Here is a 14,776-nt window from a genome sequence, read left to right as displayed (position 1 = left end):
ATTTCATAAAAGCTATTTCAATCAACAACATGCACTTCAGTGAAACCGACTCAGTCAAACAACCTGTAAATGTCAATCAGGAAGTTAAGGTGTTAGTTTGTGAATGGGCTTAGAAAGGACACTTATGACAACTTGATTGCTAAATATTTGACTGAACAACAGCAACATTTTATTTTCATAACACAGCTCATCTGGCATGACTGACCCTAAAGTTTACATTGTGTATAGTAGGGGTTTTATATAGACTAAACACAGCTGTTTCCAGCTGCCAATTGGAGATAAAAACGTTTAACTCTGCCCGTGAACACATGATTCGGTGCACATTGAGTTGCATCGCGCACAGACCCCTTCACTGAACTCTGCACTTCACAGCATCTGCCACCAAGTTCTACATTTGACATTGTCCTCCCTTCCTCATCGCAGCTGTGCTGCTTCTGGCTCAGGGAACAGCTGGCAAGCAGGAGGTTACATCTGCCGGTGACTTCATCAATTCCTGTTTTCTTCTCAGTCTGTCATCTTCCCCTGATCACCATCTCCTCCTCTACACCTGCTCCAATGCAGGCGGGCCAGCCCGCTCTCCATTCATTCATCTCGACAGGCCGTTGGTCTCTGGTTTGACTTTTCCCACATTTCCTCCATCTCTTCTCACAGCTCCTCCATCCATACATGGCACTTTAGGTTTCCTCCAGAAAAGCATAAATAATTTTGCCCTTCAAACTTTGCTTTCGTCAAAGAACCAGCAAAACTGTTTTCAGCTGTGCTAACATCATTGCACAAGGGTTTTCTAATCATCCAATAGCGATTTGCAAACACAATGTACCATTAGAACACTGGAAATGGGCCTCTATACACCTATGTACGTATTCCATTAAAAACCAGACGTTTGCAGCAAGAATAGTCCTTTACCGCATTAACAATATATATACATGTATATATTCATTGAAAAAAAGTGATTTTCGTTCAAAAAATAAGGACATTTCTAAGTGACCCCAAACTTTTGAACAGTAGTGTAGGTTTTTAATGGTTTAGCCATGTTATGAGTGGCTAAAATTTTGGTAGCTCTATTTTCATTCATTGCCGAGCCTCTATGTCCAAGTACAAGGGGAACAACACCATTCCCTCATACAACCACACTTCAAAAAATCTGAACTATCATTTTAAAGACCACACCATCCATTTCTCACCTTCTCTGTATCGACTTGACGTGCTTATAGACTCAGGAAAAACATGAGAAATGGTGATTTTATGCATCTCAGAATGTGACAAAATGCATAAAGATTCAGTTCTACGTGGCTGGAAGCTTACATTGACAGGAGCAGAGGAAACAATCTGGCAGGGTGGTGGTGGTGGAGGTGGTCGCAGTACTGTTAGATGTTTGCAAAGGGCTTGATCACAGAGATAAGGTGCAGCTGATCTGGCTGTGCTCCGCCTCCACCACACCTGTTTCCACTTAGACGTCAGGAGACAGAGGAAGAGAATCACTGGCAGAAACGTTAATAACCTCTTGTTAAAGGAATAAACCTATCGCTGGCTCCAGTTGGTTCCAGTAAAAACAAAAGAAAAACAATTTGCCAGATGCAGTATAAATGGGAATAGGTAGATAAGGGAATTGATCTAAGTGTTTGTATACGTTGTACATGTATACCCACATAAACAGATCGATGTCAGACATAGTGCAGTAAAATATTCCTTGTGTACAGCTACATACATGCTGACACAAATCCCACAGCTAAAACGTTCAAATAAAAATCAATATCCACGCTCGCGGTCATGGCGGCGGTTGAAGTGAAGTGACGGAGGGCTGCAGCGTGCGGCCTCCCCGCTCTCTGCTTCCCCTATAGATCACCACTGAAAGCATAATTAACGCTTCCAGTCAGGGTTCAAACCTGATTACTCCATCACTCCCATTGCTCCGTTAATCTTCCCCCCCTCGCTCTCTCACAGTCACGTGTGATTACCCGTTTGTCCTCTGGAGCCTTTACCTCTTTACCATCTTCATATCATTCTCTCAAACAGTTACGTGCATGTTAAAAGTCTGATCTTAGTTGGACTAAGACAATCATTTGGTTTTCTTAATGTCACGTAAACACATTAGTCCAATAATCAAGCTAGTCTTAGTCGGACTCGCATACTTGGATAATGTGATTCACAGTCCGATTACTCCTGCGTTTACACGCTTAGTCAGACTGGAGTCGGACTTGGCAGTTCTAACGTGGTCTCAAACTGTGCTATCCTAACCCAGACCCTAACCAAGGATTTTATTTGGACTAAGACAATCATTTGGTTTTCTTAATGTCACGTAAACACATTAGTCCAATAAAATCACGCTAGTCTTAGTCGGACTCACATACTTGGATAATGTGATTCATAGTCCGATTACTCCCGCCTGTACATGCTTAGTCAGACTGGAGTCGGACTTGGCAGTTCTAACGTGGTTAAATTGTCTAAAATGAGGCTGGTGACTCTTTCAGGGTGTAACCCGGGCTCTTGTCTAGACATAAATGAGATTGTATCCAGTCCTTCCATGGACATAAGAATATACAATGCTTCCTGGTGTTGGAATATCTTTGGACAGGGACATTTGGGCTGTTCAATTAATTTACTTTCCACCACATCCTTGATTAGTATAAGTGACTCCTTGTATAAGAACATTTTGAAGAAGGTGGGGTTTACTGAGCTCCTTGACAGGTCAGGACGTTTCGTCAAGTCCGCACATTTTGGTTTAGCATTGATGCGTGAAAAACGATTGTGACACAGACTCTCTCGAAGCTCAGGGACACCAGGCACACGTTCAATTTACATGCAGTCATGCTGAATGAAGAAATCTAAATGCTAATGCAGGTGGAGGTAGAGGGAGCCGAGCTGCTGAGAAGCAGACAGCGATCATATGACTGCATGGAAGCGGCCGTGACATCATAGGGCAGGGGTAATCAACCGAAATTCAAAGAAATGCAAGAGAAGAGAATGCTTCCTGGAACATCGAAATGCCTCACTTGTGTTATGATTTGCTGTGATATACACTGAAGCCATCGTATCGTAATGTTTGCATGTAATCAACAACTCTGACAAATAAGGACAATAGAATCAGAAATGTTTTTACTTTATTGAAAGGTATAGAAAACTATGTAATGTTTTTCTCTCTCATTAAATAAAATGACTCCAGTTAAAAATAAAAGAGGGAAAATGCATCTTAAAATAAAGTGCTTGATATTTTATACAAACGTCTCAAACTAATTTGCAACCAACAGATCTAAAAAAACATATTAACAACTGAACAGTTTTACAGTTTCTTTACCTCACATAACCCACTTCCCCACTTCCTGTCGTTCAGTGCAGAGAAATGAGCTCGAGTTTGCCCTGCCAGGAATTTAAATCTGGGCTGGAATGGTGTCTGGGCCATTCTCATACATATGTGCAGCCAGGTGCTCATTGCTGAGCCACAACAACATTTAGATTTAATGATGATCATTGTGGAGTCAAACACGGTCAAGATATACAGGGCCATTTTGAGCCTCTCTGCTCAACCCATCTCCAGCTCACTCACCTCTCTTTTCTCTGACTGTATCACTCTCACTTGTCTCCGTCTTTTCTCTATACATCATTAACTTGTTTTTCCTTCCTACACTCGCCTCTCGCATCAGTCTGTCGTTGTTTCGCTCCTGGAATGCACATCTTTGATTGGCCGAGTAGCATCGCATGGGGTCTGTGAGTTTCCTTGTGTGCTAAACCAGTGCTGTAACTTTTATTTTTAGATAAATGATCCTGCGTTTTACTTTCAACTCACCGGCTGTGGGAGATGAACATAGGAGGCATTAAAAATAAATGACAGGGGCCACTTGCCACACAGAGAAGTACTCACCCATATATGGCTGTTGATTCACAGCAGGTCTCCATCTCTCTGAGGGGGAGATGTCAACTGCGACTACATGAGAACCCCCTCTGAGGGCCGTGATGATGTTCAGTTTGTGTGCACAGCATGCACAAGAAAATACACTCAAATACATGCATAGATGCATTTTTACACAAGCATGATGCATATGGAACTAGAGTGGGGAACCTTGTCCCTGTCAATAGCGATTTCAATTATAATCCTCTGTGGACACTAATTTACTTAAAGGAATACTTCACTGATTTGCATTAGCTTTGTATTACTAGAATAGGGGTAGAATGTTTGAAAAATTGTGCTTCCCAACCTGTTTCGACAAATATCTTCATTCTTTTTTTGTTACATGCCCACTAGTGATACTTGGTCCGAAGCTTGAAACTGCAACGCCAATGCTGCGCTCCAGAGCCCATCCAAACAAATGGGATCTGGGACTTATCCTACCTGAATTCTAGCTCCTACTTCAAAGCGTTCCAGCAATTGAAATCGAATGTTGGAAAACACGGATGATCTCTGCGCTTTAGATTTATGTTTGAAGAGGTATTTTGACTGTCAGCAATTCAGTCTACTCACATACACAAGCGAGCCGTATATGTAAAAGCGATGCATATCGATATGTAACGTCATGAGTGTACTTTTACCGTAGCCCTACATATCTTCATGCTAACAGATAACAACGACGACATAATTTCACGCCATAACATGAAAAACAAGTTGTGATAAAATTGCTGTGTCTAAAACAACTCTACACGCAGAAAAGTAAAGTTTATAGCCTATTCATGCGACTCCATGGGCGTCGCCATTATTCTCCGACGTCATTTTGGTGAAGTGGGGGTTGGTCGATTAGCGAGTAGGAGTTCCCACTTCGACAGGCATTCCAGTTCACTTTTTCTAGTTGGAGGTAGGATAAGTCCCACGTTCAACTGGTTTGGATGGGCTCTGGAACGCAGCATATTTACGCACTTTTTAGACCCTTCCGACCTCATTCCCAGAATATAAACAGTGTCCGCCATCTTTGCTAACAGTTACGCTAACAGGACCAAGTGTCACTGGTGGGCACGTAGCAAAAACAAGAATGAAGATATTTCTCGACTCAGGGGAAACTGAGGTTGGGAAGCACAATCTTTCAAAGATACTACCCGTATTCTAGTGATACAAAGCTAAATGCAAATCAGTGAAGTATTCCTTTAACATGTATCGCAATAAGCTTTGTGGCCGGAACTGCTTCTTCGGTAATGATGCGACTCAAAGCTGGTTTTAGCCAGAAAATAAGGTCACTCAAACAAATCCTCACCCTGAGGGTGTCAAATCAATCCCATAGCAAAGATGTCTGGTTTAAGGGTATTTGTGTTGTCTGGTGTTTCATTAAAGGCCAGGCCAGGCTAGTCTTGCAGTGCTTATTGAGTACTTTGTGCCATTACTAGTAATCTGGTCTGTGATGCTTCTTGAAGACAAACTAACAATTTAATAATGTCTGGTTCTCGCAGCTACAACGTTCCTTCATTAACACTCCTTCATAACTTCTACAAAACTTGCCCATATAACACACGTCTCTATCTGCGTGCAGTCTTGTGATTGCCGAGTGTTAACATTAGCAAGAACATCTGTCTGTTCATCTACCTCAATAAAAAAAATGATGGTTTGTCCCATTTTTTGGAAAGTGGAACTTTCTGCGCCCTCTACATCGACATATCTTGAGAGTCACGATAATGTATGTCAGCAAAGACAAGTAACACCTATCTAAGGGTAACTGTAAGTTATATAAATAATATTCTGGACTGAAGTGTATAGATTAAGAAGAGGAGAAAGCAGAACAGGCAGGTACCACTGACAGGTTTGGAACTAACCCTGTGTGTGTGTCGCTAAACTGTGACCATAATGAAATCACTTAGTGGAACGCTTATATTAATATTCTAAACAAACATTAATGAGCGTGACGGTCCAGCGTCAGTGACCCGTCGCTTCTCATTTTCAGCCAAAATGTTAATCCCTAATCCCAGCTAATAACTGCAGAAAAAAGGAGGGGGTAGTAAAAAAGTGTGCATGAGTCTGTTGTAAAAAATGTTGTCTTCCATGTTAATTATTAATTAATTAATAAGGCTAACTTGATTTAATGGACATTGACCTAAGCACTTTTTTAAATATTGTTTTCAGTGCTTGCTTTTTTTCCTTTCTTTTTTCTAAACAAAAAAATATATATCATGAGAGTTTTTTTTACTTGCCTCGCTGAGCAAATAAAATTGTCTGATAGGCTGTAAATGGCCTGGAGGCCAGAGGTTCACCACCTCTGGGTATCTATCATGCACAAGAGGATAGACTGGAAAACAGTGGATGAAATCAGCGATGCTGTTATTCTGAGCTGAACAAAGAGAACATTGTTATGTTTGTTGAATCAATAAAGTGCTTCTGAAATGAAATAAAACACAGAACAATCCATGTCACACCAGCAACAGCATCAATAACTATAAATCATGTCACTGCCGCCAAGGGGAAAAGAAATGACATGAGCGGAATTATAGCTGGCTCTGAAAAGCCAACATGATTAGAGTCAACGTCAGAGAAGGAATGACAACGCAGGCAAACTGCAGAGAGCAAATGACCTGGGCTATAAACAAGATATTACATGGCTATGTCAGAGTTAGTGTGTGAATGGAAATAATAGTGACTGACAGGGCATGCGAGGCAAAGAAGGAAAGACCAGAGATGAACAAACCTGTTCAAAGAATTCGTCCATGAAGCCTTTATCCATCCCCACGGCGACTTCATCCTCCTCCTCCGTCATCTCCTTCCCCTGGACGGACACAACATAACATTTGGAGATGAAAAAATGAACAAATGACCCGTACAAGATATATGTGCATTGAGATCTTGTAATGTAGAGGACGACAGTACCACTGAGGTGTTGTTGAGCAGCGTTCTCTCTCAATTACACATGCTAATAAAAAAATCTTTACTTTATATATAATATTAAGCATGGCAAAGCTATATACATACACACACACACACACGTACATATATATATATATATATATATATATACACATACACACATACATTTATATACACATACATATGTATATATATACACATACATATACACACATAACCATACATATATATATACACACATAACATACATACACATACATATATATACATATTTACACGCACGCACGCATGCACGCACACACACAAAAGTGGACGAGAAATGAAAGCTACAAAACTTTTAAACTGAAGCAAATGACTCTCAAACTTCTCGGCATCGAGGCCAATGGTTCATTCAGAAATATGTGCTCATTTGTGCTCACATATCAATCACTACACACTGCATTAGCAGAGACCTCATGAGGGCCCGTCTCATTCATCTAGCCACTGTCGAGCTCATTCAGTTCCTCATTAGCAGCCCATGAGCTCATTTGCTTATCAGCGCTGTTGAAAGGGAGTGAAGTTTTCATCTTCCTCGAGCTATAATTATTGCTAAAATACTTCTAAACAGCAGGGAAACATTATGCATGTATGCATGTTGTACATCAGGGATGGGCACACGTATTATACCCTATTTCTCCAAGTTAACCTAGTTCCCTGGTGTCCTAATGAACATGTCTGTGACATGCTTTGGTCAAAATACCATAAGGATGAATCACCACAGCAGTTCAATCACCCTGCCAAAACAGCCTTGTTCAGAACACTCGGTTTAGTAGTATCTCTTTAGGTCCACCTTAAAGAAACAAAACTTAAAGGACAGGAAATTATCAGCCACAGATGCTACTGTGAGCTAACAGCAGTTAGCAGGCTCATTGCTATCATATATAACATGTATCCACTGGACAGATAAATCCTCTGAGGCTGGAAGTTTGTGTAGGACTCTGTGCTGCACTGTGGAGCCAAGAATAGAACTTTTCACGGACTTTGCGGACTTCTGGTTTTCGGATACCGTTTCCCTCACCAGCACTCTTGTGTGTTTCACGGACAAAGCGGAGCTCTGCTAGACAACAATTCCAGGAATTTTGCGCATTGTGACTTCCCAGTAAGTGCGGAAGTCAACATCGCGTGTTTTATCTCCTGTACTTAGACTGAGGAGGACCAAAAAAACATGAATGAGTCATCTTTTTTCACACTTTGCAGACTGTTAGGGCCTCCAGAGTTCCAAATATAAGGATTTAAATGATTAAAAAGTTGATTTTGCATAATATGTCTCCTTTAACAACCAATGAACACCTTTACTTGATTTGAACTGACCACCGCCATCTTTTTATCCTCTCGGTCATGTGGTATAGGTTTGCTTTGCATCTAGGTCTGAGTTTGTCAACGTAGGTTTACACTGAACAACCTTTGTCGTATAAACCACAGCATAGACAGGAACCAGTTCTTGAGAGGAAATGTCTGCGAGGACAGACTTCAGTGAGAGATGGCACAGCAAGTGGCACAAATAAAAGTGAGAGGAACAAAGAGCCACACTGCGATCCTGCAAATATCATTCATAACCACTCAAACAATTTAATTCCAAAAAACTATTGTTTCATACTCTTTGTATGAAGAGTTTGGAGCATTGGATACACAGTTGGATGGACGTCATTTCCTTGGTCTCAGACTGGTTTTTGATGGTTTGCCAGTGAGGACCATAGAGGAAATAAAAGAGGCGGCAGCAGCAGCAGGAGGTAGAGGAGGAGCAGAAAGACAGGCTGGGACTCAGAATCAGCTCCAATATCACCTGTAGTGTGTTAAGACTTCATATAGAAGTGCTGACTACCCTGCAGAGAAAGGAGGTCTTTGCTCTGGTGTTACTGTGAGTGGTCGGGAGGAGAGAAACTGAGTGGTGCACCGCAGTCCTCCAGATCTCTCCCAGATCTAAAGCTCCTGCTGGGGCGCAAAGAGGTTGAAGGAGGCTTTTAGAGCAGCAGTTTTGACTCATGCTACATTCATGGACATAACACACATGTGCACTGAGGTTTTTCAGTGCATCTCTAGTGGACATTTAAACGAAACATTGCTGGAACAAATGCAAGACACAATCCTTGGATCCACTCTGCCTCTGGGACTCAGACTCGGGTGAAACACCCTGGCAGGAGTGGAGTGGTCTGATTCTTCTGTTTATATTGGATTAGAGAATAGGTCTCGGCACAGTGCCAACAGGGAGTCGCTCCATGAAAACAAAAGGAGGAAAATGAAATTCAGGAGTGAGGGATCAAGAGATAAATCAGACATTTAGTGGCACGGCCCGTTAGAATGAAAAAAATAGGCAACACAACAGTTATTGAAAGCGGTAAAAGTGTATTAGCATGTGCAATAAGAAGTATATAAACAGATTAGCATTACTAATTATTACTAACATAACTTTGTTAAATATTGCGCTAATGACATTACTTGCAATGAATAAAATGTATACATTTAAAGGTCCAGTTCGTAACATTTAGGTGGGTTTATTGCAAGAAATGAACCATAATATCCATCAATAAGTTTGTATACATGAATAATCTAAAAAGTTTTTGTCTTTCATAGAAAGAATAAAGAATAAGTCTTTTATATCTACTTTATAAGGCCTTTGTATAAAGTAGATATAAAAGACTTATTCTTTTTGTTTATCTCAGAATACAGGCAAAACCACTGTGACAGACAGCTCAAGTAGAGATGGAAACCTATGTGGGAAGACCTTTCTTGTGTGTTTCTGTATTACAACAGTCACATTTCTGTGTTACAGCCAATTTAAGCAGCCTCCTGTGCAGTCCTGTTAGAGATGACTCAAAAATCTGTGTCAGCGACACTGATGAATACTGAGAGCATAACCAGATTTATTACCATAATACAGCCTCGTACCATCCATTATGGATGTCACTGTCAAACACACATAGACTTCAACATTAGATCATTTATTCATGTTTCTTTCAATAGAAAAAAAAAAAACCAAGATACAAACAGTAAAATCTGACTTTCTCTGTGTTCCACTTACAAAGCTGCTCTGTTAGATCAGCAAAGGTGTGAAGAGGGTAGCGACTAGAGATGGGAATCTGCATCCGTCAGTATTGGTTTTGGTTTGATACTGGTCAAAATCACTGGATCAGGTATCTTAAAATGACTGGATCGGACTAACACCGATATCAGTAGATACTTGTGATATCGGTATCGACCTAGTGATATTTATGAATTCATCTATCTATAAAGCAAGTTGTGTCTGTGTGTCTGTGACAGGCATATCTCACTGAGCGTTAGTCAGATCGCCCTAAGACTTTGGATATGGGTTGAGCATCATCAAATTTTTTGGAGGAATTTTAATTTTCACTGATTTATCACGCTACACCAGGCAGGCAGCGGCTCATCAGCAGCAGCTGCGCTGTCTGGAGCGGGGAGGTGGGAGTGAAGAGGCTGTCCTCACGGTGGTGGGTGAGACATTCTCAAACGTTTCACCACAGAACATGGTGTTATACTGAAACGATGAGGTGTCCATTCACCAATACGTGAGCACATATTTGTTTTGCATTAGCATGTTACTACTTTGCGGCTAACTTGGCGAACCTGTTTCCAAGCGCAGAGCTAACATAATACAAACACTGTGCAACCTCATTAGGCACAACGCAAATGTTTTCATTTTCAATTAGCATAGCTAACATCTAGCTACGCAGCTACACGGCAAGCTACTCTAATGCTTTACGTTCCTTTTCGCTCCTTATTTGCATGACCATAAATGGAAAAATCTACTTCAGCTCCCACTATAGGAATATATACTTTCTACAGGCACTGCACTAGTCATATAAAATAGATTTCTGAAATGTCTGAAACATTCAATTTAATGGCATTTATGAGGGATGCACAATATAGGTATCAGCAGATATCGACTTTAAAATGTATTATCGGATAATGGCAAACATACCAAAGTCTGATATGACTAATATAGTAGGCTTGATATGCTGCTACATCCTACAGGTATTTTTTTTTAATGCTTATTTATTTCTGCAAAATTAAGATATTTTATATCTACATTTGCTGTAACATGAGTTTGAAATATATTAATTTCATTACAGAAAAGAATATATGACCTCTGCAGTTGGGCAAAAGGAAAGAAGTGTATATATATCTATCTATATACATAGATAGATATATATATATATATATATATCATATATATCTTCTGCTTTAGCTACACAATTAATTCCTTTCAAAACATGTTTTTATTGAAAAGATCGAAAACCTTGACGTGCGCCTTTTTCACAAAGCTTATTTGCTACTCTAAACAAAAACATCCCTTACGACCTGCGTGGCTTATGTATACAAATACAAATCTGCAAACACATTCAACTTTAAGTCAATGTAAACACTATAATTTATATCCAACTGCAGTGTCTCTCATAGCAACTGCAACATCTATGACGCAAAATGGAAACGTAAAGTTAGATCCAAAAGATTGAACACCTTAAATTCTGGATTCTCTGGATAGTCTTTAGATCTGACAGTGTGAATGTAGGCAGATGAGATTACAACTACAACCATGGGAGGACAAGAAGACGACTAGTCCATTAGCATATCTGGTTAAGGCTAACAAGGGATTTGATTAAACAAGGCATTGAAGTGTTGGGGTTTTTCACCACCATCTTCATTCTCATGTTTAAGAACCTCACATTGGTCCTCACAAAGACAGTCAAAACAGCAGCATACATGTACACATACACACAACCCCACTTATAAAAATAGTTATTCCTTCACCTGCTCCCTTGCTAAAGCCCTGAGGACATTCACCACCTACTCAACAACAGATCTCTATGTGTATGTGGGAATCAGCTGACAGCAAAGAAATCACACAGAAACGAGATCCCACTCAAATATCAAGCATTACGAACCGATGTCAATCTTATTAATAAGAAGGCTGGATATAATCTACTGTAGGTCACCACAGAATCAATACAGGAGCGAGGATATGAAACACGACTGTTGAACGACGATGTAATAATGTATGCAGCAAGAATTAAAGTGTGTGTGTAATACACCGGTTGTCAGAAAAGTGAAAGAATTAACAGCAAACCCACAAATCAACACATTTCGCCTCACTAACTGACTGAGTGACTAATTGACTGCATGCTGGACAGCTGCCTGAATCACTGTCAGAGTGAATGAGTGGCTGATGGCTGAGGAGGAAGCTGTGCTGGGCTATCGAGACGCCACAATTACACAAGCAGGGCAGCAGTAGTGTGTGTGACAGGAGGGGGAAAAGGAAGCGAGCCAAAAGACAACCAGTCGACAACCTTGATTCAGGGAATGAGTGAATTTTCAGCAAAATGCCAAAAATAACTCGCACCATCTAATTCATGTCGATTATTTCGCTTCTAAAAACCTGGACAGCAACCTCAATTACGGTGTCTGTGTTGACTGGAAATGAAGTGTGTCACTTGCAGCGTGTAATTAACTCTCGTTATTTGGCTGAGGATTTCACACTGACATCCATAATGGATTCCCATTTCCCAATTATAATTTAGACACCCTTTGAACAACACGTTGAGACCTTTCAATTGCTGCTATAATATCGCACACGTGTAGTATTTCAAGATGGTCTGGACAAAACACCATGTGGTTGATGTTAGTCCACTTAAAAAAAAGAACTACTCTCAAAATGTTTCACTTAAATCAACATTACAAAAACACTTTTTGTTTTTTCTGTTCTGTGAAACCAGCTGTGGCCATGGCTTAACAAAGAGCAGGGTTCAGCCGATGCACGAGGAAGGATAATGTGGGCGGGTGATGAGATGAAGCTCTGAATCAAAGTCTGTGCGCAATGTGCAACAATTTCCTTTTCTTCACAAACCTCCTTAATGGCCTCCCACTTTAATAATCTCGCTTTTTTTTCTCCCTCTCCCTCCCTGTCTGTCATTCTCTCACCTAATTCTCTCATGCTCGCCTTCCTCCATACTTCTGCCTCACTACAGTATTCTTGTAGCACAACAGGCCCACACAACGTGAACTCGGTTACCTTTGTCTCACTCTGCCTCCTTATTTCACTTTGAATTAATCTCGTCTTCATCTCATATCCTTCCTCAAGACCACATCAGCATCTATGAATCCAAACAAATATAGACTTTAGATGCCTTGTCATAAGGAAAATAACAGTCTGCTGTATGTGCATCGACACTCCCAGGTGCACCTGTTCAATAGCTTATTAGCGCAAATATCTAATCAGCTACATGTCATTAACTCAATGCCTTTAGATATGGAGACATGGTCAAGACGATGAGCTGGTGGAAGTTCAAACAAAGCATCAGAATGCATACAACTCTTCTGACATACAAACTGCTGATGTATTGGGATCTTAATACACAGTGGTTGCTGGTCTTTGAAAACAAGGGAAAGCTCATTTTAGTTATTTAAATATACATTCTTACATATATTCTGCTAAATAGATATATAATTCTCCATCCATATCCTCCACCAGAGGGTCACGGGGGGCGCTGTGCCTATCTCAGCTGACATTGGACGATTGGCGGGGTACACCCTGGACAGTTCGCCAGTCCATCACAGGGCCACATATAGAGACAAACAACCATTCACTCACACTCTCACACCTACGGTCAATTTAGAGTGACCAATTCACCTAATCCCCATACTGCATGTTGTTGGACTGTGGGAGGAAGCCGGAGAACCCGGAGAAAACCCACGCACACGCGAGAAGAACATGCAAACTCCTTGCAGAAAGGCCCTTGTTCCGAAGTTGTTCCAAACGGGGCTGAACCCAGAAACCCGGGTCTTCTTGCTGCAAAGGCAAGAGTGCTGACCACTACACCAACCGTGGGTCCCACGGTTATAAATATATATATAATTCTGTAAAACTGAAATGCTATAATAATGTATATATTCACTGTGTATATGAACACAAACGAAAATGGTCTATATCACCGAGCAAATAACACACCACGACCAGCTATTTGTCTACGTACTTTACTCACAAAATCCACACAGCACTGAGGCAGAAAAGGCTCTGCCGTCAATCAAAAACTGGATCCAACAGTTTGTCCAATCGTCACGCAGAAACCGAGCGTCCGTGCCTCAGAGAGAAGCTGAGCTTCTGTGGAAGTGACATTTTTACCACATTTGTCCAATCACTGTGTCGAACTGTGTCGAGCAGCAGTTATTTGGGAGGAAATACCTTGTTGATGTCAAAGTAGAATAACCAGCCGAGTTCAAAAATGACAAAAAGGCAGAAAAATCAAATCATAACGCTCCTCATGCCATCTCTTCCTCCTCACTTCATCTTACCCCAGGTTTGATCAATCTTTTCAACCTCTCATCTTCCTGTCCGGGTCTTTCGTTCCTCTTCGCCCTCTGCTTTGCTCACATCCTTCTGACCTTAACCGGTGCACTCATCATAGAGATGCCATTTAGACACGACTAAATAGGGTGTTACAATATCAGAGCATTAAAGGTCGAATTATGATTTCGAAGCGGATAATAAGAATTAATTTCAGGCTGAGATTGCAAATGTCCACAGGTACAAATTCAAACAGCGAGAACTGCCGTCTGCTGCAGGGTCTCAGATGAGTGACTGACCTTTTAGACTAAATAGTGGCTGCTTACTGCCATTTTGGCCTGCTAGCACATAATTGGCCCAATGGATATGATTATATTAATAACATGCTGCTGTGAAGCCATCTACGCATTTAACAGTTAGCAGTGACGCCTTTATAAGCTTTTTGTAAATAACAAAACATAAATGTCAGTGATCCAGATGTATTGTCCATCACAAGAGCTTCAGAAGCCACTGAAGCACCTGCATTTACACGGTTTCTTCCCTACAGATCTCATTAGGCCCTCATCCAAACATCAACCTGTTAGTTCCCATCAATACTAAACTGTTTAAGGATGTTTTTCCTTTAATCAACAGCTCCATATTAAGTCAGATTCATCTATCTCTTATTA

General features: G+C 40.8%; 1 protein-coding gene across 1 annotated transcript in view; it reads right to left on the bottom strand.

Annotated features, from left to right (window-relative positions):
* The window catches only part of LOC310924720 (syntaxin-1A-like), a gene marked incomplete at both ends in the record, with an annotated part of 58,684 nt that overhangs the window by 35,662 nt on the left and 8,246 nt on the right, over positions 1-14,776 (bottom strand). The window contains one exon of the mRNA XM_083886533.1: positions 6,597-6,674. Coding sequence (XP_083742659.1) covers positions 6,597-6,674 — 78 coding nt within the window. The remainder of the gene's footprint in view (positions 1-6,596; positions 6,675-14,776) is intronic.

The sequence above is a fragment of the Microchirus variegatus genome (genome assembly GCF_963457635.1).
Source record: "Microchirus variegatus genome assembly, chromosome: 3".
NCBI lineage: Eukaryota > Metazoa > Chordata > Actinopteri > Pleuronectiformes > Soleidae > Microchirus > Microchirus variegatus.
This window is presented reverse-complemented; position numbering and strand designations above follow the sequence as displayed.